Genomic DNA, 21,531 nt, shown 5'->3' with positions numbered 1-21,531 from the left:
AACCAATTCGTAGGTAGTGAAGGGGAAGAACTGGGAATACAATGCGGGATGTATTTGCAAATGTTTCTTGCTGGCATTATCTACTATCTTATAATAGATATTTGTCACACATTGCAGGGATGGGAAGAGAGCTATGTACCCAGCCCAAATTCCGGGAACAGAGCAAACTGGAATGGCCAGCGAAAGGCGTGCATTTATTTGCTTGCTAAGAAAGGCAAATGCCTGTGGCTTCCCCTCATTCCTGCTGCAAACCAGCCGATCCCATCCTGCACCCTTCATGTGTGTAGGTAAGTCCTTCTGTCTCACTGTACGTCAAGTGCTTAAAGGTGTGCAGGGCAAATTGCAATGTTGCTGCTTGTAGTGAAAACAGAAGCACTATTTATGCTTTGCTGGTAGTAGCGGTTTTGGTCCCAGGAAGACAAAGCTGCCACTGCAAGGGTTGCTGCCCAGAGAGCAAACATGCACATTTGGTAAATTAGGGAAGAACACAGAAGACATCGGTGGCTTAGCCCTGCGTCACGACAGATGAAAAATGTTGCACAACACTGCTCCCCTGAGGCTGTGAGCACAAGTATTGAACGCGGGATGCGAGCCCACCATTGTCACCGCTGGACTCTCAACCAACTATACAGAAAAATGAAGATTAATATTCTCATTAGATCTTATAATTCGGCGTGCGCATAATGGGAACCTCATTGCCCATTAGTTCATGTTTACCAGAAAATAATGGTGCTTATCAGAAGAGACCACTTTGTCCTTAACTGGAAGAGCAAATTATTTCAGCGGAGTTTGCTTTATGTTTCATACCCCTCCCTCTCTCCTTCGAAGGCACACACATTTACGGGCCCATTATCTTCTTGTTGATGCAGGGGGGTTATGTGTGTAGCTACCATTAACGGTAATGAAAATGGCTCTTGTTAATCTCCCATGTGCTGATAGTAAGATAATAGCCTACTTATTAAGTATGAAGGCCAGAATAGGAGTTGCACCGAAAATGAGCAGCATATAGTCTCCATGGGATTCATATGTAAATGTTAAAGCCTTGCTCCGGACTGTCTACAGTTGATGATTAAAATGAAATTAGTGATTATTATCTACGTGCTCTCTGGGCACAGGCCTGCAACCATCACAAAGCACTTGCACGTTGCCTTTTCATATCCTCTCATTCCCCATCACCTTCAGAGCATCGCTGGATGGCAACGAAAGGAAATCTTCCTCTGGGAGCGCTCAGCCTTGGGTGCAAGCCCCCAAAACCCCCAACCTTGACAAAATTCACTTGTGTGGCACCCCACGGACCTGCAGCCCCGGTATCATTTGGGATCTGAGCCCCCAGGTTTTCAATTTAGAAGTAAATGTCCAGAAAAGACTGAAGCCTGTGGACAAGGCTGGGCTTGGTTTTGTTTGGTTGACGCAATTCTGTTTCTCTTCCCTTAGGAAAAGGATAACATAAAATGATAATGTAACATTTTTAAATATTTCCTTTACCAAAAGCAGGATTTGGAAATAAAGAGTCGTGGAATTTAATTCTGATGAGCAGCTTTTATTTGAAAACACACACACAAAACCTTCACATCAACACAGAAGGCCTGAGGCCAGCAGTATGAAAAAGACCATCTCCCACTATTTCCTCCAACACTTCTTCTTCCCGTTTTTTTTCATCCACTTTTCACGTCACGATTTTCACCCCAAGCCCATCGGCGGTTATATTTTTGCCTTAACACCCCAAAACCAGGGCAGGCAGCCTCTCCCTTCACCCTAAATCTCAACCCCAGCCCGCTCTCCCCGCTCCGGCCCATGAGGACCGGCGGCTGCCCCCTCACACCGGGGCCCCTCGGGGGGCTCCCGGCCCTCAGCCGAGCCGGTCCCCGGCCACCCCGGCCCCATTCCGGGCTGGGTCCCGGTCGTGGCCCCGGTCCCGGTGCCGGCCCGGAGCGGGTTAATGCCGGCGCCCACAATTCCTCGCGGCCCTGCAACGTCGCCGGCCTCGCTGAGGGCAGCGGCTGCGCCGTGAGGCGCCGGGCGGGACCGGGGCTACCGGGGGTGCCGGGGCCGGCTTCCCGGTGCGTTCCCCGGGTCTCCCCCGGGCCCTTTCCACAGCTTTTGGGCCGGCTTCGGGGCTCCGCTCCCCCGGCAGCGAGCGGTGGGCTGGGGGGTCGGGGGGGGGGAGCGGCGGGAGCCCGCTGGCGTGGCAGGGGGAGGCGTTGTGGTGCTGGGAGCGGCGTCCGGTTTTCATCTCTTTTATCTCTTTTATTTATTATTATTACTTTTATTTTTTTCTTAGAAAGGAGAAGCCGCCGTGCTGGCGGGGATCCTGGCCATGTTCTGAGGCAGCGCTCCGGGACTCGCCGCGGATCCGGCTAGCTGGGTTCACGGTCAGCCTGAAAATACCCAGCAAATATCCTGTAAATATCCTGTAAATATCCTGCAAATATCCTGCAGATATCGCCAGCCCCTCGGCCTCCGTGAAGCTTAGGGTAAGGTGGCGGTGGGTCTGAGAATACAGGGCTGCAGGCCTCTGGTAACGGATTTACTGCCACGTCAATGCCTATATATGTGAATATATAATATATACTGAAGTGGACTGTTAATATGTAGATAGATATGTGTGAATGAATTGTGTTTGCTCCATGGAATTTGGTTAAAAACTTCCTTCAGGCAGCAAAGCCCCTGTGGGCTTTTCTCCCTGTGGGACCCGCTGGGATCCCTGTGGCACACGAAGTCACCACAGGCATCGCTTGGTGGGTCACGGAGCTCCTTGCAGGCCAGCTGTGTGAATTTGTTGCTGGATCAGAGGAGCAAAGTCCCTTTACAGCTCATTTCAACCTACGTGTATAGTGCCACTCCTGCCTTTCTGCATGGTTTTAGGGAACTAGACACATCGAAGCTCCTATGGTGCATGTCTAGTTTTGCTCTGGAATTGTAGAGTCATTAAGGTTGGAAAAGACCTCCAAGATCATCAGGTCCAACCATAATCAGATTGTTTGACGGAGAAGTAACAGCATGAGACCAATCTGTCTGAAGCTGGATGTTTCCACCTTGTAACCCTTAGTCTGAGATACTGACATTTTCAGTGAAAACTTATTCCTAAATTAAACATTTTGTTTACTGCTCATGAGATGGAAATGCTCAGTGCTTATTTAGGCTGTCCATCCAGTTGTTACTTGGACGTTTACTGCCTGAAAGTTAAGCTGCTGTTGAGGGATGATGAGCCCAGTAGGCTACCATGGCTCAGGTCAGCTGTGGTAATTTAATTGCTTATCGTGAAATAAAACTGAAAGTAGACTAGGCTCTAAACCAGTTACATGTTCTTACAAAGCTTAGAGCTTGACTTTTTTTTCACCCCACATCCTCGTCTTTCAATTCCGAATGACTAAGAGGAAGAGAGAAAGGCAAGAAGCTTGTGGCCGTAGTTATCCCCTCCTTTTCATGGATGAAGCGGTCTGGGTGAAGCTCCTGGGGGCTTGATATGGGAAGCTGGTGTTTCTGGGGTGGGCATGTGTTCAATCTGAAGTTAGATAAAAGGATTTCATTCAAAAAAGCAGGTATGGCAACCCAAGGGCAGTTGTTTCCTCTGTCAGTTTGGAGGGTAATTTTACTCATTAACCATTAGTTACAGTAACCTTTTCTATCTAAACTGATTCTTTCACAGTTTATCTGGTTTTGTTTAATGTGAGTTAATTGAAATAGAAAGGCAGCATTATCTAAACTTCAGTGAAAACACTGTCCCTTAAGTTATACAGAATTAAGTGCTTGTCAACAAAATGTTTACAAAGGAATTAGTGCTTCAGATAAAGGCAGGGAGTTCTGCCGCAGATAACTTCCGCTTTTAATTGTATCCATGCGTAGATAAAATTTTGAGGATGTTTCTTTCCAAACCGTGTTGTCTTAGCTGGCGATGCGTATAATTGTATTTGCACTGTTCTGTTGCACTGCTGTGGCTGGGAATCACAGGAAATCTGTTTTGCTTTAGAGATGTCTAATAAATTGCCACTGTCACATTCCACAAATTTAATGGTAGTTCTTGTACTTGTAGGGTTTTACTCTTTTTTTAAAGTCTTCCTTTTCTAAGTAAAGATATTCTCCCTCCTCTGCTGGGTTGCAGTAATTGTTTGCAACACTTCATCATTTACCTTTTAAAATGACTTCACAGTTACCAATCCTTTTTATAATTTGAGAACTCAGGACTTTAATTAAAAAGCACAGTGAACAAATGCCAAACACTTGTAGAAGTGAAGATGCTTCTGCCTCTCAGACCAGGATTTGATAGAAATGCTGACCTGTTATTTTTTGCATTGTGTCTTGACTGACCAATATGCTTGGCGTTCAGTAGTTGGTGCTGTTTCTAGTTAGCCTGGTGACTTCTGCGTGTTTTATTACATCCTAGAGGGTCCTTTTATGGAGTAGAAATGGAAAAAAAATCAACTGGAAGTGAAAAGGAAGAAGAGATATTTAAAATTAATTTAAATGTTGTACTACTGAATAGCTGGAAACGTGATTTCATTTTTTTATCTTAACTTGCAGTCTTGTGCTGCATCCTACACTGCATTTCTTCCAATCAGGGTTGTTTTGTGTCCTTTGTTTTTTCCAGGCTATATGCTGTGAGTCGCATCTCTTTCTTAATGTGAATTTTATCTGTAGCTTGCTATTGCTCCAGGCTGCTGCATTTCACGCTTTGTAACAAATAGAGTAAGATGATGTGGTCTGCCAGCCAGAGATGACTTTGCTGGAATTAAAATTCTGTTTTGTGTAAGAGACCCCAGTAATTGCCTTATTTTGTCAGAATTTCCTTGATAAGGAAACTCAATACTTATGGTAAATCAAGTTGTTTTTTTTGTGTGTGTTTGTGTCTTCTAATAGAGTGTTCTTTTAGCAGTGTATTCAGCACTATTAAGTGCAAGAGTCTCTGTTATTCTATGCTTAGGTCAGTTTATTTGTATGCATATGAGCCCATGTAATCATGAATGATAAAAAAGCACGTTCAGAAAGGGTGATGGATGGCTCTGGAAGCAGCGTCAGTGTCTGTTTTGGTGGGACATATGCCATAGAAGGAAGAGTTTTCACGTTTATCCTCTCCCTGCCCTCAGCTATGGCTGAATTATAGCTTTCCAGCGAGATAGGATGACTAAAATTCCCCAAACTGTATGAAGTAAGTGGAGAAGTAAGATTGTGGGTTCTTTTTTTTTTTCTTTTTTTTTTTTTCCTATTTTTCCTGTAATTGCTTATGATTCAGTGGTTTTGTTTGTAAGCTCTTTTCATCATGCCTGTGTGGTGCTGAACATCTTACCAGTATCATACCCTTTAACGTGACTCACATCTTGTTTTTTTACTTGTAGAATCATGGCAAGTCCAAGAACAAGGAAAGTTCTTAAGGAAGTCAGAGCACAAGATGAGAATAATGTGAGAAAATTATGATCTTTAGTTTCCTATAATTAAATTTTCTTTAAATCTACTCCAGGTGTATGTTGCTGCCCATAAGGGTTAACCTATTTGTAGCACTTGTATGTCTAATTAACGGTAACATATAGAGATGTGAATATTTCATATTTGTTAGTTCTAGCAACTTTTATTCATATATGTATTGTAATGCATGGCTGTACATTTGGCACAAGTCTCTCAGAGATTCTAGGAATGCTGTAACCCTTAGTTTCTGAGCAAGTGATGTCTTGGGCATAACTTAATTAAAACTATCTGTTTCAAGTGGCTTGATAATCCCTGCCCACAGACAGGTTCATTTTTGTTTACGTATTAAATTTTGACTGGTGACTGCATTTGTAAGAACTGAGGTTATTGTGGTGTAGGAGCAAGAAAGCTATTTAAAAAAAAGCAAACTCCATTCTGATCTGCTATTATCTTGCAATTTACTGCCATGCTGTAGTACCTCTGAATGAATGTTTTGAACTTCAAATGTTTGCATTTTGCGTAGTAAATTTCAAGAACTCAGTTTGGTTAATTTCTTATCCTTCAAAACAGTCTGACTATGATATCAAGATGACTTTTTTTGTGCATTAATTTCAACCCAGTTATTTATATTTCCCTACTGCTGTTTGGTACTTGGTAGAGTAATTTTACAGTCCAGTTCGGGTTAAGTTATGAGTTTTTCTTTCCATTCAGCATAAATAAATATTTAAAGAAAGCTTATACTCTAAGGAGAGGTGTTTCCAAACATGAAGAACTCTCCCTTCTGAATTTATTTCCTGCGTGTGATGTTTTCATGACTTGACTTTTCAAGTTGTACTTTAAAAACTTCACGTGGGCATTGCAAGTTAGAGATGACTTTATTTCCTCTTACAGGTCTGTTTTGAGTGTGGTGCGTTTAACCCCCAGTGGGTGAGCGTGACCTATGGAATTTGGATCTGTCTCGAGTGCTCAGGAAAACACCGAGGCTTGGGAGTTCACCTCAGGTCAGCCGTCAGGCTAAGTTGGGTTACCTTGGGGTGTGCTATGGCTGTGAACAGAACGGGTGGTTTGGGAGGGGTGTAAAATGTCTCAGTTTCAGCATTCCACAGGCAGGTTTGCCTCGTGCTCCTCTCCAAAGTGAACTTTAGTGTCTGGGCCTTCTCTGTAATTAGTTGGAGCACACCCTGTATTGGTGCAGCTGTGTTGTGCCCAGTTCTAGAAAGTATCATCTCCAGCTACGTCTTGTGGGTGTGCTGGTGTGTTTGGCAACATTGCACTAGTCCTCCTTTTTTTTTTTTTTTTTAAATTTTGTATAATCTTCATCAATTAAAACTGAAGTAGTACTAGAGCAGCTTGAGAATTGTGCAAAGAAAGTCACAGCATGGTTGCAGAATGCTTCTGTACTGTATACAAGTGTATAAAATCATTTTATTCCATTCAAGAGATATTTTTTTGTTAATATAAATGATATATATATATTTTTTTTCCAAGAAACTTACTTCACTGAGCCTGGATACTGTGGAATAAGAACTGTTAAGTGTTGCAGGGACTCACAATATGTAACAGAGGCAGAACGTGGCATAGCTTCCCAAACAAGAGAGATATCTAAGTCCAATAAGGAGACCACCAAATTAAGGAGGCCATTCAGAATTACGCACTTTACTTTTCAGGGAGGTGATCCTGAAGCTAATTAGTGAGTACAAATAGTGTAGGAAATGAGAGTGGGGGACATACTCCATGCATTAGATGAAAGAAAATACAAATTACTGAGACAAAGATATGATGAAGGGTATTTTGGGACAAAAAGAAATTGGTCAACTTTCAAGTTTTAAAGAGCCTTGTTGAGGAGGATGATTCAATTTTTTTTTCTCTGTGACTTGTATTTAACAGTAGGGCTTTTTTTTTTTTTTTTTAATATAGTGTAATGAGCAGTAGGTAGCAAAAATTTATGCCCCAAAGCAGAGCTGGGAAGTTAACTGCAGTCATAAATGCCTGGGATGAGGTCATGGTAAATGTTAGTGTAGGCTGTTCGAGACAGCTGAGTTGTCAGTACCTGATGGTTATTATGAGCAGAAGCATGAAATGGGGCAGGAGGTGTTCTTGCAGATTACCTGAGTGTAACTGTGAAAACATGAAAACAGACAGGAAAAGGAAATTTCAGAGTAAAGAAGTCTGGGAGAAGTTTTCTTTTATATAGTGCGCTAGGTTTCCAAGCTTGTTGGAGAAAGTGTTTTTTCTGTTTCTTGCCTTCTCCTGACAGTCTCCTTTAAGTGCCAGAAGTTTATTTTTGTTTATTTCAGTGAGGGTTTGAGCACCTTTTTAAGATGCTTTCTTTCTTTACTTTGAGAGTGTGTTTTTTAACATTTCTGTACACCCAACCTTTGATATAGATTGCAATAAGCTTTTTTATTTTATTTTATTTTTTTGTCCCAGCCAATGTAGCAGGAAATTATAACAATCTGTGATTATTTTTTTTTTTAAATTGATTTGCAGTTTTGTACGCTCTGTAACTATGGACAAATGGAAGGATATTGAGTTAGAGAAAATGAAGGCTGGAGGTAACAGCAAATTTCGAGAGTTCTTGGAGTCTCAAGATGACTATGATCCCTGCTGGACAATGCAGGAGAAGTACAACAGCAAAGCTGCAGCTCTTTTTAGAGATCAGGTAAGTTCAGTGGTGTGTGTCCTCATCCTGTGCTGTCTGAAAACCTCCAAATATTTTGTCAGCACTTGGTAAGTCGTCTTATGTGTGTGATATATAAAAAACACAAACAAAAAAGACAAGTTGAATTCATGAGCTTAGAGACTTAGAAGGATACTGCATTTTTATGCTGACCCTGCCACTGAGGTGGTAGGAAGGTACACTCTGTGCTCACAGGGATACTCATGCAGCTTTGAGGGAAAAGAAGTGAAGTTTGAGTTTTTTCTTTGAAGGTAGGCATAGAGAGTATTTAAATTCTGCATTAGTGTTTTAGCTTCCCTATAGAAGAGTGTAAATCCACCTTTATCTCCATTATTAGGAGATTAGAGCTTGATGTCTTTGAATTGATTTAGTCTTTGGTTTTCAGACCAAATAGGCCAGTTTGGAAGAAGGTGCTTAAAGTCACCTGAAGTAGAATCAGTGTTCAATTTAACATTGCTAGTCTAACATTAAAAAGAAAAAAATGAGCTTCTCGTGTATATCTCATGAAAATTTGTACCTGGGGTTTTGATTGTTTTCCTGCCCCTTTTAGGTTGCTACAGTAGCTGAAGGCAAGGAGTGGTCCATTGAAACTTCTCCTGCCAGGAACTGGACGCCACCTCAGCCTAAAACGTCTCTCTCTTCCACTCATCGGTATGTATTCTTGCTATTTAATGTTGGCATAGCAACATCAGGATCAAAACCTGATGCTTGAATGTCTGCTGGTTTTATTCTGTTGATAAGTGCTGGCTGAACAAACATTTCTTTGCTTCCTCATATTCCTAAACTTCAGCAAGAGCTTTAATTTCTGTAATTCCTCTTCCCTCCACCTTAATCTTAAAATAAATTAAAAAAAAAAATGTGGCAGAGACAATTGAGTAAGAGAGGAGGACAAGACATGCTGTTTTTCCCTTGACTTGTAGTGCACCTGAGATTCATCATCGTGTCAGTCATGCACAGTGTGTCACAGCCCTACCTTAACTACAGTTCTGCTCCAGTTCGTGATTGAGTGCTAGTGACAAAGAAGCACAGGCTTTTCCTTAAGGTGCTAATTACAAATAAGAGCATCAAAGCTGGACTGCAGTTTTGTTTTTCTGCTTCTGCATGTATGTTACTCCTTGCAGAAGGAATCAAGTTAACTGAAAAAGCAATTATAAATCAGATGGACGAGTGCTTTGTGCCTGGCCATCATCCAGCAGGTTCAGTGGGCTAGCAGTGGTCTGAGTAGCGTAGCCTGTGTTGCTTTATTCATTCAATACTCCAGTGGCTTTTAGTGGTTACATTACAGTTCCCTACGTGATAGACTAAAGAAATAATCAATTTTGCGCCTGTTTTATGATGATCTATGACAAGATGCAGTGCTGAGCTAGTGGTTTTTGCTTTACACAGTTTGATTCTTTTAAATCTTTCATTTCAGTAGTTCTGCTGGACAACCTCAGAACGTGACTGCCTCTTCTGACAAGGCTTTTGAAGACTGGTTAAATGATGATGTCAACTCCTATCAAGGGTAATGCAATATTTATTAACTTTTTGTGTGCCTGGCCCTGTAGTATTACAAAGAGTGGGATGTTACACTGCAGCTGTGCAACTATGATTCTGATTCACTGGGCCATACTACTTAACAGTTCCGTCTTGCTCATGATTAAAAACATTTTGATAGTTTATGATGAGGGGAAAAAAGGAAGGAAGAAGTCTTTTAATGTATTTTTGTAACAGAAATGTTTGGATAGCATTCAAGAAAGAGCTAGTAAATCCAAATATTACTGTGGTAGGCTCCAAGCTAGGGCATTCTTAGTTTGTATAGCATCTTACAGTGTTTTGGTTAAAATGGGGATGTTGATAAAGCTGACACTGTTTTCCTCCTCTTCTCGTCCCATTTTCATATATCTTCATTAAGATTTATTCAGATTTCTGATCTGAGTGATGTGTTGAAGAAACATTAAGAAGACATTAGCTTGCATATGAGACACCTTAATTTGCAGGGGTTCACCAGTGGATCTTTTTGGGTATTATGTCTCTATGAAGTGGGTGGTTTTGTGTTTTTTGGGTGCTAGGTGACTTAGGAATTAAGTGCTCATGCAAATGTAAATGCTACCAGGCTTTTTCTTTCAAGTGTATTTTAAAGTCTGTTAAATAATTATTCTTTTATACTTTTGTTTAGCATACATTCATTAAAATCACTAATGCGGATCCTATTTATTCATTTTCTTACTGTAGTGGCCAAGAGAATCGCTACGTGGGGTTTGGAAACACGGTAACCCCTCCAAAAAAAGAGGATGACTTTCTGAATAATGCTATGTCTTCGCTGTACTCTGTAAGGAAGTGTTTGAAGATTTCTGTGACCTGAAGTAGTATTTCATTCTGTTTCATCCTCTGTTACTGGAATATCAATGGAGAAAAACTAAAGACTGCAAGTAGTTAGAGGAAGGTGTAGAGGACTGGGATTATTCTGAGTGTGAGAAAAATACTGGAGGACTTCAAAAGGTGAAAAGAAGGGAACATTTTGACAAAAGTTAAGCATGTCTGAGATCAGTTCCTTGAAATGAGGATATAGCAATGAATTAGGAACTAATACTCAACAGCACTGCCCTTGGAGCACAGAAAAACAAATGAATAAAAGATTAACTTGACAGGATAATAGTAGTTGGGGTGGTAACACTCCAAATAGATGAACTGTATTATGTGCAGTGGAAAACAATTGAAACAATCTTGTATATGGTGCTAGAAGCCCCGAACAGTGATAAAAACGTTTGAAATATTTCGGCAGGGCATGAAGACCTAACAGCATATGGCTGAGCAGTTGTCATGATTAAAGTAGAGATGGTGAGAGATGTATTGTTGAAAGAACATGGGGAATAAAGTCAGGTGCTTTGATGTGCTGGAAGGTAACAGCGCAGGATGAAATTTGGCATTTGCAATCTCTGAAATGTTGGAAGGTTTTCTACCAGGATTAGTGGTCGGTGGTCTTCTGGTGGTCTTCTGTAGAACATCATCATATGATTTGGATATAGGAAGTCTTGTGTTAATGTGCTTGGAAGTTGTTATGGGTGGTTACTAATCTTTAAATTTGAGCAATTAGGCTTTGGAACAGACTTCTGGTTGTAGTTAATAGTGAGGAAAAAATCAAAATTTTTAAAGATGTATCTGGTAAAACGTAAGGGTTTAGATGCTTGTGATAGGGGACTGAACTACCCATTGGGCACACTACAGTTCTGTCTTCCTCTACAGCTGGGAGGCATGTGAGAAAAATTACTAAATTCTTGTAATTGACACAAAACTTTTAAGTAATTCCCTCAGAAGTCTTGACTAGTGTAGTGGAATACAGTCTGAATATTGAGAGCAGGCTCTACTAGAGAATAACAGAAAAAGGTAATGCCTGAGCCTTTGACCAGTATTCCAGGTGATCCTATAGTATACTTGTATGTCTGCTGAATATTTTCTACTTATGTCATAAACTGGAGGCCAGAGAGTTAAAATTAGAAAGCACATCTATAATGGATTGCAGATGTTCTAAGACAGCAAGAGTTGGTACTGTGTTGTCTGAGTTACTGTCAACTATTACTTGAATGCATGATCTGATTGAAACTTACGATTAAAATGCCCTCTTGTGACCACAGATGCATACTACAGTGTAATTTTAAGACATACTATACATCATAGTGATGTGTATAATTATACACATCCTTCTGATGTGTATAATTATTTTTCCCCATGCATACTACATTTGCATATATACATTTGTTTTCTACTGCTATTGTATTGGAGCATTTCTGTTTTCTGTGTCCCTAATTCACACTTACTATGCTGTTCAACTCATCCTGTAACTAACAGACATAATTGCAATTTAGATTTCGTTTGAGGCCCATGTGATTGCACTTAGCGTAAAAACTACAAGACATTGCCTTGTCTGCAAAGAAAAAATCCTGCTGTTTCTGCATTATTATAAACAAAGAGAACCACAAACATATTAAATATTTGATGGGCAAAACCCAGAAATAAACATGATTTATTTTCACATGCTTTGCTGGATGGTTTCTGGATGGATGTGTTGCTAACAAAACATGAAATCTAAACAGTTGAGAAATGATTTTTAATTATGTTAAAAAATTAGAATTGTTTTCCTGCTTCATTTTCTTTTAGCTGGCTTCTTAGCATCAGACAATTGATAGTTAGAAGAAAACTTTTCATGTTCATTATATAAAAGTCTGCTAAGAAATGTCCACGTCTTGACTGTGGTGGTAGTTTTCAGATCTTCCAAGAACCAAAGAGGCATAATAAAGTTTTGCTTATTTTTAAAGCTGAAGTTTGCAAGAAATGAGCAGTTTGATGCTTTACTTGCTGCTTCATATTTTGATTTTTAATTCTTTTTTATTATTATTCATTCATTTGTGCATGTTGTTGAAGTGCTAATCTTTGTTTAGTAAGGTTTTAATGTTTTTACATTCTCATACTTTTCTTGAGGGTGGAAGATTTTTTTTCATGTAGTCATTTTTAGCAGAATAACATTGGAAACTCAGGTTCCTTCAAATTGCAGCCATCAGTGTTTTGGCACAAGTAATGGAAGCTTGTTGGTCTGTTACAGACCAGCGTGAGACCACAATTTTTCTTCTCACTAGCAACTAATTCTTACGACCATGGGGCAGGCTGTATTGGAAAATATTTTGTCTTAATTTAGCGTGAAATAGGCAATAACTAAGTGTTCACTATTATTAGTATTCACATACAATTTACTTTCTTTTAAAGGGATGGAGCAGTTTTACAACTGGAGCAAGCAAGATTGCCTCAGCTGCTAAAGAGGGTGTAAGTAAATAGAAAACATTTCAGTGTAATTCTTGTAAGCTAAAAGAGGTTCCATTATTGTGATCTGACTTCTATTAGGGATGTATCTTTAAAAGTATTACCAAGATATATTAAATTCACCTCTATTTATCTTTGCCTGTGCCATATGAAGTAGCTGCACAGTGAATGTTCATCTCTGCCTAAAGTTCATTTCTCATGTTTCTGTATAATCATTTTTCTAAATTGAATTCCATTCATCTTGGGAAGGGTCACAGAGCATTTCAAATGTGTGTGTTTACTAGGAATGAAACCTTTCATTTTAAAATTTGAATGTATTTATTTCTTTTTCACAGGCTACCAGATTTGGATCTCAAGCAAGTCAAAAGGTGATTATAAATATATATATATATATATATATATATATATATATATATATAAAACTCGGTCTTACTGACAATAATTGGCTTTAAATGTCACGCATTTGCCTGTACCGATTTATTCAGATTTTTGTGTTTAGCCTTCATGGTGCACAGCAATTTTTAGGTTCTTGCTTTTATTTCCATGGGAATTGCAATCAACTACTGTGATCAAATTAAGCAGGCAACAAACACTGATAGTCTGCTGTATTAGTAGCTGTCAGGTGTATTCAGTAGGCAGTAGAATGAAATGCTTCAGTTCGTGTTTGCGGATATGAAATACCCATATTTTTGTGAAGCTTAAATGCTCTCTGTCTTCAAGTAGTTTTCTTCTCTAGGTGAACTAATGTAAAGCAAGCCATTCCTAAATCCTAATAAGATACTACAAATGTGAACTGCTTAATATTGTTAAAGTAACTTGCTTGGGTGCATTTAAAAAAGAATTTCTAAAAATGTTTCCACGTTCAAGCTGAAGTTAAAGCAGAAGCAGCTAGACTTGAATTATGCAGAGCTGTGATATAAACAAGATCTGTTTGCACAGAAAAGATTTAAATTCTAATGTGAAAATCTGGAAAATAATAGGATTCTTAAAATTCCAATGTTCTGAGAGAGGCGGCTTATATGTTTGAATGTATTTTGTAGGGTAGTACTTTGAACTGTGACTCCCTTTACATGTGTAGCCCTAGCCTGGCGTACTTTCTGATCTGGCTAGGGTGCTATTGTGCAACACGAATGTGAACCTGCAGCTGTTGGTGTTCAGACAGGAGATGTATGCTGTAGGATACCAGTACTCTGGCAAACACGTGCATGTTTTTCAAGATTAACAGAAATGTCTCGTGAATGCACCCAAACTTGATACTTAGAAGCTTCTAAAATATTTGCTGCTTGGCTTACCAAAGAAAAACTGTATTATACAAGTCTGCCTTTTTCACTCCATGCAACAGTTTCCCTTTTAGAAAACTGTTCTTCCCTTAGTTTTATTAACATGTAAATAAAATGTTGAGTGTAAAAGCTCATCACATCTACTGACAAGAACCACAGCAATATGGTGCCCTGGAGCCTAAGCCGTGTTATTGAAGCTTAAATTTCGTTCCTGAAACATCTGTTCTATTGCTCTGTAAACAGATTTAACATCTTTTTGATATAATGCATTGACTAGAAGTGTATTTAGTGTGCAGTGACCAAACACGCACTGTTTGTATTGTCAGTAGATGTTAAGTTGAAGAAGATTCATACTACTTAACTTGCCTAAAAAAGTGCTTCCAATTTTTTGCTAAAAGCTGCTTCTTCTACCTTCCTTGCTCTTTCTCTTTCGCTGTCTGGGTAAAGTTTTGGGGCTACAAGCAGCAGCCAGAGCCGGTAACGCCCTCACATGTTCTTGTGCATGAACTCCTTGTCACTGTTCGTGCTGAATATGCTCATTTGCTCTTGAGCTGTCTTTTTTTTTTTTTTTTTTTTTTTTTTTTTTTTTTGCCTTGAGTCAAGTCTGTTTAGAACAATTTTGTGTGTTTCATCTGGTAATGTTTCTTCAAACCTACTTGAAATAGGTTAAAATGGATAGAGATGTCCAGGCTCTGCACTCTCAGAAAGCATTCTGTACTTCTTTCCATGCTCCTCATAAACAGCGATTTCAGGATTTCCTTTTGCATGTCTGATCCAGGAATGCAGTATACACAGAACTACTCTGGGGTGTTGCTTGAAGGCAAACTCTTTAATAAATGCACCATTACGTAGTGTTCGTAATGGTTTGTAAGGTGCTATCCTAAATTCAAAAATAGTAAAGATAAATGATTCGGAAGGAAACAACTACCCAAACCTCCCTTTGGTGTATTTGTGAAATTAAGTGGTTGAGTAAATGGGTTTATATGAGAATTCTTCTTGATACTAGCAATAATTTTACTTAGCACAGCTCAACCGTTGGTATGTTATACTCTTTATTCTGTAGCATAAACAGTCAGTTTGGCAGGTTCAGTAGACTCCGAGGGATTTATTATTGTTGAGAAGTCCGATTCAATCCCCTTTGTTTATCTTGAACACTTTCTCAGCCTCACTTGCAACGTAGACGAGCCTTATATGATTTACATTCCCATTTCTTATTAGATAGAAATGGGATTACCTTTTTCCTTTGTCTTCTCAAATAATTTTTGAGCTGGTAAGGACCAGAAGTATTGGAGATAATGGTGGTTGGGTAGAAGGGAGATCCTAGCAGTGATGGGGCTAAGGAAAGGGCTTTATAGACACCTGGGATTCTGTGGAGGAAGGAAGTTCCTTGCTGTTCCATCCTGGATAGATGAATACTCACACCCTAATCAATGTTTTTCATGTATAGGATGTAAACCCATAAGAAATTAAACGTTATTAGTCTTTACTAATGGTTGGGAATGATGTTTGTCTGGCAAGCAAGTTGGCCTTCTTGGACTAATTACTTTAATTGAGAAATTAATCAGTATAATGTGACAATTCTGAAGAAAACTTTAAATCAATCAAAGGCTTATTATGGTGGTAGGGAAAGGAGTGGTTTCAAATGAAACGTTTGCAAGCCTTGCTGTCTTTGTCAGTATCATCATTTTGTGACTTGCTCTGTGGGCTCACATTTTATAACATGCCTCTAAAGTGCAACATGCTTGTGCATCATCTTCTGGATTGGAATAGATTTCTGAAGTTCACGGTTTTCTCTCTCTGCATACCTGGAGCCTTAGAAGAGATTTTAAATCTTTGTCACAACCTTGCCTCTTGTGTATTGCTTGGAAACAATTGGGTTGTTACTAATAGATGATGACAGCAGCACTGTGAGACAGAAGAATTGGTGAAAAATGGTCTGAAAAGACCGAATTCTACAAGTAATGTCATGGAGGGGAGTGGGGAAAAAGGCAGCTGAGGTCAGTGCTTCCCAATTCTCAGCAGCAGGCAGAGAAGGGGCCCCTCTTCCAGGCTGTTGCTGGTCGAGCCATTGCTTCTGCTTCCAGTGCAAGGTCAGATTTTGCTTGGGCTCTGGGCATCTCCAGCAACCTACTGCCGTGTGCATCTGTGTCTGTTCTCTGCAGCACCGTGCTGTGTGTGCTTTCAGCTCATTCTGCTTGTACAAATCAAAGCTCAAGGCTTCGTGTTCTTTTTGGAGACACTGCTGAGAAACTACCCTGTGGAAAACGTTGGCTGTGGTTTTTGTTTTTGTTTTAAGGAAAATATAACTGACTGACTTTTTGTTTTTGCTTTTAAATAGGCATCAGAGTTAGGTCAGACATTAAATGAAAATGTTCTCAAACCTGCACAGGAAAAGGTAATTTTGGATCTAGTAAATTACTTACAGAACATGCTTACAATGACTTAGGCAGGGATTGTTTCCTACTGCCACAACTGCCCAAGCTGTGAAGTGTCTTTTTTTTTCTCCATATACTAGCACAGCAGTGAAGGGGAAGCATCAAATAACTCGAAGCTAGTATGTCAGCAAAGAAAAGTTAATGGATGTATTTTCCCTTGCCAATATTTTCCATGTCCACAAGATTGTTAAATCTTTTATTATTAGATGTTCTTTTTTAGATTTCATGATTTCAAAATGGAAGGTGGGCTAAGATGAAAACACACCCCAAATGGGGAGAGAAATCAGTTTTTTATTATTAATATCTTTGAGTGTTAAGTTCTTAGTATTTTCCCCATCTTCCTATCAGCATTTCTTCATATTCAGCAAAGCATCTTTGAACATCTATAGTTCAAAGGTGCCTCATGTGTTTAAGGTGAATGGGGACAGTTTATCAATAGAAATTAAAAATATTTTTGCAACCTTTATTTAGTGTTCATTCAGAATCTTCTGGTAGCTAATACCAAGTTTTGCTTGTGTTCATAAGGAAAGCATGGTCTGAAATAAAACCCTCTTTAGTTCTAGTTGTGCTGTTTCTGGGAAACTGAGATAGTCAGAAGAAGTTGTTTTTTTTTTAATCTTTCTCTTACAGTTGTTAGTGATCACGAACATGTAGCTAATAGCACTTCCAACAGCAGTTATGTGGAAAGCACACACACCTGGGGAAATAAAGACAGTCAGTAGTGGGCATATAAAAAAAACACACAGGAAGGTCAGTTCTCATAAGTGATTAGTGATAGCTGATACTGCCATTTTTAATCAAAGATTCACCCTGGTGTCAAATGTTGCCTTCCTGTTTCATATGTTCAAAGAAAAGAAAAAAAAAGTACATCTTTACCATTTGTCGTGCATTTGTTCTGTGCTTCTAGAATTTTGGATCAGCTCCAAAATTTTGATGAAGTCGTTTCTGAGAATGTCGTGATCTACTTACCTACGTACCTTTTCCCAAAACGTGTTGTTTGATAAAAACAGATTGATGTTGCATTCATAAGAGAAGTGATGCCACCACTTTAAGATGTGGATCAATTTTGAATTTGAAAAGTATGGTTTAATCATTTAACAAAATAAATTCTATTGCATTACCTTTATTAATTTAATATTCTTTACATAGCATTTCAAATCACAGGAGAACACTCTAACTGGTTTTGTATTCCCTAGAATTTTCCACAATTTATTGCAGAATGCTTAGAAATGGTAATTTTAGGGTGTGTTTTCTTGAGCTGACTTATTTTATAGGACAATTTCATGAGGAACATTGGACTCTACATTTAAAAAAAAAAAAAAAAAAAAAAAAAAAAAGAGGAGTTATTTCCCTTAGGAGGTTGTGCTGCTAGTTTGCATTGTTACTGTCACTGTCTGAAGTACGTATACAGTAGTTTCTGCCTGACACACATAGGATTACACAAAGTCACCTGCTTTGGAGCAGCTGCATTTATTAACTGGTGGCAGACACCAGTTATATTCTAGTTAACCAAAATTCAAAGCCCTTTTAGTATTTATGCAAGCACGTATAAAAGATTTTGAATAAAATGAATCTAATAGGTTTTTAATCTCTCCAAATTGTGTCCTTTTGTGTAGTAAAACATACTTATAAAATGGCAAGTTGGCAGGTTTTTCGGTGTCTTTTTTATATGCTCAGCGTTAGTGTAATGGTACCTTCCTCAGGTTCAATGTATGTCAGTAATACATTCCCCCAAACTTCAAAGGACTGAGCTTTGCTCCATTGGAGATCAGTGGATTTATGTCACTTTCTTAACCTTGATAGCTTTGACTTAAGTATATTTTGATTCACTTCAGTTGTTTTTGCTTTTTGTTTTGTTTTTAACTCTGTTTTAGCTGTTACCACAAGTAAATTTGTCTTAAGGCTTCAACAGTACTTTGTTTTATGACTAATGACCAACACTTTGATTCGTGTAGGTGAAAGAGGGGAAAATTTTTGAGGAGGTCACCGTGGGGGTGTCACAGTTGGCCAGCAAGGTATGAAGAGGCCTTCTTCCCTTTAAGGAGGCCAGACAGCAAGCCAGTCTCCATATTCTTACGAAGTGTTTTTAGTGAAACAAAACCCCAGCACAGCTTCAGTCTGTACTTGTGTTGAATATAGGTAAATTTGGAAGATTTTCAACATGTAGTCCAGTATTTTACAAGTACTACATGGGTATGATGCAATCCTCTCCTCATAATGGTTTCACTGAGGATGTGATGTAGAGCTGCAAGACAACCAGCATCTTAAACACAAAGAAATGTCTGCTATAGAATATGGAGACAGCTTGCATTACGTTTGGATGGTTAAACTTACTAATGCTCTACCTTTTTTCTTTGTCTTCTTTTGCAATCATTGCTTGGTAACGTGGTAAGTGCTCTGTACAACTGCTAGGTACAGAAGTCCTGCACAATCTAATGCGTTTTGATAATTTGTACAATATTACTTAAGAAGATTTGTCTTTCAAGCACTAGAAGCTGTATCGTATAACAGTTCAGTGTCTTGAATGATAGGAATATTTTAATAAAATAAGTTATGTTACCTGTTCTGCTTAGAGCCTGGCAACCTTAAATCTGAATTCTGGGGTTTTCTTCATATCTCTGACTTAGAATAGTGACTTCCATGGATGTCACTTCAGAATTTGTGTTCCTAATCCAAAGCCACTCCAAAATAATAACCCTGAAAGGATTCTCCTGGCAGTCATATTCGTTCTAGAACTCTGCTTTTGGCCTGTTCACATTAGCTGGTATTAAAATAATATATGAAGGAAGTTTATAAAACATTAGAAATATAAACAATAGTTAAATGAAACATCCAAACACCACTACTGTCATTAAATTTAATTTTATGTAACATATAATTTCAGCGTTTTTGTCGAGAAATTGTAGGAGAGAATTGAAAAACTGTTACTGAGAAAAGTGGGTGAAAATGCTGAATTTTAGCTACTTCTCACAACTTCCAGCAGCATGGTTCAGTCAAATGTGTTCTCTTTACATCAACCATGTAATTATCCATCAAAAATATTAGTAAGTTGAGGGAAATTTATCATGAAATAAGTTATCTTCATCTCAACAAGTAATAGAATGTGTTGTGGCTTTTGCTGTTGGACTTGGATGTTGGCTTGGTCCAGATGAAAAGTGTGTTCTTCCTCTCTAGGTTCAGGGAGTTGGGAGTAAGGGATGGCGAGATGTCACCACTTTCTTTTCTGGCAAGCCAGATGATCATTCTGAAAGGTATTTCCTTTGTTATTATTTTCTGCATCTCTTCAAACATGTGATTTTATATTCTCTGCAACATAACAGCACTAGGTATTTTTTAAATATGAAGAAATTGTTCTGTCTCTTGGGAAAGCTTTCTACGTAGTCCTTCCATAATGTCATTCAGGGGCACATGAAGCTCTTTTCAGTCTGAGAGCAAAATAGTGCACTGCACTTTGATTTTTAAACTTATGCTAAATGCACCACTGCCTTTGTATTGTAAGCTTTTACCAAAAAATCTGTGAACTCGAATATAAGCTTATGCCATTCTGAACAGTACATCTAGTTCTGCCTTTGTAGTTTTTGTTTGAGCAAAGGGCAGTAGCATTATCATTTTCCTTGTGGTCATTTCTGTTTCCTGTCATGTTTGTCATAACTGATTTATTTCTCCCTTCCTTTTTGTCTCCGCCCCTGCCCATAAAAGACCAGCTGAGGGAGACAGCTACCAGAACAGTGGAGGGGAGGGCTACCAGAACAATGCTGTAGATCAAAGCTTCTGGGAGACCTTTGGCAACTCAGACCCACCGAAAGCTCATAAATCTCCAAGCACTGAGAGCTGGACCTATGTGGACAATTCCACAGAGAAGAAGAGCTCCGATAGCTGGGACGTGTGGGGCTCAGGAACAGTCTCCAACAACAAGAACAGTAACAGCGACAGTTGGGAAAATTGGGAGACCAACTGGGAAAACACAGGAGGGGAGAGCAAGACCAAAAAACCTCCTAAGGCAACAAAAAAGGCATCTTCGGCTGATGATGGGTGGGATAACCAGAACTGGTAGAACTGTTAACCCTGTTTTGCACAGCTAGGAAAGGGAAACTGTGCTGGCTGATTGAGGGGAGAAAGTTTTACACACAACTGGAGTATCTTGGTTGACCTTACTGATGTGTTATTTTTTGTGCTTTCCATTAATTCTCCTTTCCTTCTATCCCAGTTTAGGGGGAAAAAAAAAAAAGCGTCTGAATCTTTTATTACATGAAGATGTTTCTTCCAGTTTTAAGGGTAGTGATTAAATATATATCCTCCTTGCACTATTGAAGCTGGGTACACTGACTTTAACAGCAACGTTCAAAAGAAAAAAAAAAATCAATCAGTGCAAGCACACTTCTATGCCACAACCTTGCATGTGTAAGCTCACAGGTACCCATCCAGTCTTCATATAATTTGAGATGACCTGAGGTGTTTAATGCAAATAAAGGACGGGCTGTATCTTGAGAAGATAGCCCTTAAAAAAGCAGACTGCAGTTGAATAGATCTAGTTCAAATGCCTTATGGATTGCTGTGACAGTGTTAGGTCTGGCAATTCAAAACGGTCTTGAAGATACTTTTTATTGGAGCTTTTTTTTTTTTTAAACTTTTTGAGATTTTTAGACTTTACCAGTTATTTTCTCCCCTTAGAATTAGTAAGGAGTCTAGAGCTAGATGATTATTTGTGTAAACTCATTGTTCTGACAGCCTATCAAGGGATATTCAGAATGGCTGCTCCTCGCCCTGTGTAAACCCTTACCCCTTAAGCAAGAAGAGCAGCTCTCCTACACAGATAAAATGCAACGGTGTGTGTGCTCCTTCCTTGCCTACACCCGTCCCACAGTTTGAGTATTTTGTAAGGTCTGTCTTTTCTCTTTCTTCCTTCTACCCATCTATTTTATCTGTTGTGATAAAAATGAAA

At 39.1% G+C, this 21,531-nt stretch overlaps 1 protein-coding gene across 11 annotated transcripts; it reads left to right on the top strand.

Annotated features, from left to right (window-relative positions):
• Positions 1 to 1,971: 1,971 nt before the first annotated feature.
• ARFGAP1 (ARF GTPase activating protein 1) lies at positions 1,972 to 21,028 on the top strand. Of its 11 annotated transcripts, none has more exons than XM_084537523.1 (15): positions 1,972 to 2,060; positions 2,282 to 2,474; positions 5,334 to 5,397; positions 6,292 to 6,401; positions 7,891 to 8,062; positions 8,631 to 8,731; positions 9,495 to 9,584; positions 10,295 to 10,391; positions 12,821 to 12,877; positions 13,210 to 13,242; positions 14,602 to 14,631; positions 16,493 to 16,549; positions 18,545 to 18,604; positions 19,764 to 19,840; positions 20,289 to 21,028. In XM_084537523.1, exons 3-15 carry the CDS (start codon positions 5,338 to 5,340, stop codon positions 20,641 to 20,643), a joined length of 1,299 nt encoding a protein of 432 aa, XP_084393649.1. In that variant the 5' UTR covers positions 1,972 to 2,060; positions 2,282 to 2,474; positions 5,334 to 5,337; the 3' UTR covers positions 20,644 to 21,028. The 11 variants fall into 11 exon arrangements, with proteins under 11 accessions (XP_084393649.1, XP_084393654.1, XP_084393657.1 ...); XM_084537527.1 differs by having other exon boundaries at positions 2,026 to 2,140; positions 9,498 to 9,584; XM_084537526.1 differs by having other exon boundaries at positions 2,035 to 2,140.
• The last annotated feature ends 503 nt before the right edge of the window (positions 21,029 to 21,531 follow it).

The sequence above is a fragment of the Aythya ferina genome (assembly GCF_964211825.1).
Source record: "Aythya ferina genome assembly, chromosome: 16".
NCBI lineage: Eukaryota > Metazoa > Chordata > Aves > Anseriformes > Anatidae > Aythya > Aythya ferina.
Note: the sequence above shows the minus strand (reverse complement) of the source record. Positions and strands in the feature narration are given on the sequence as shown.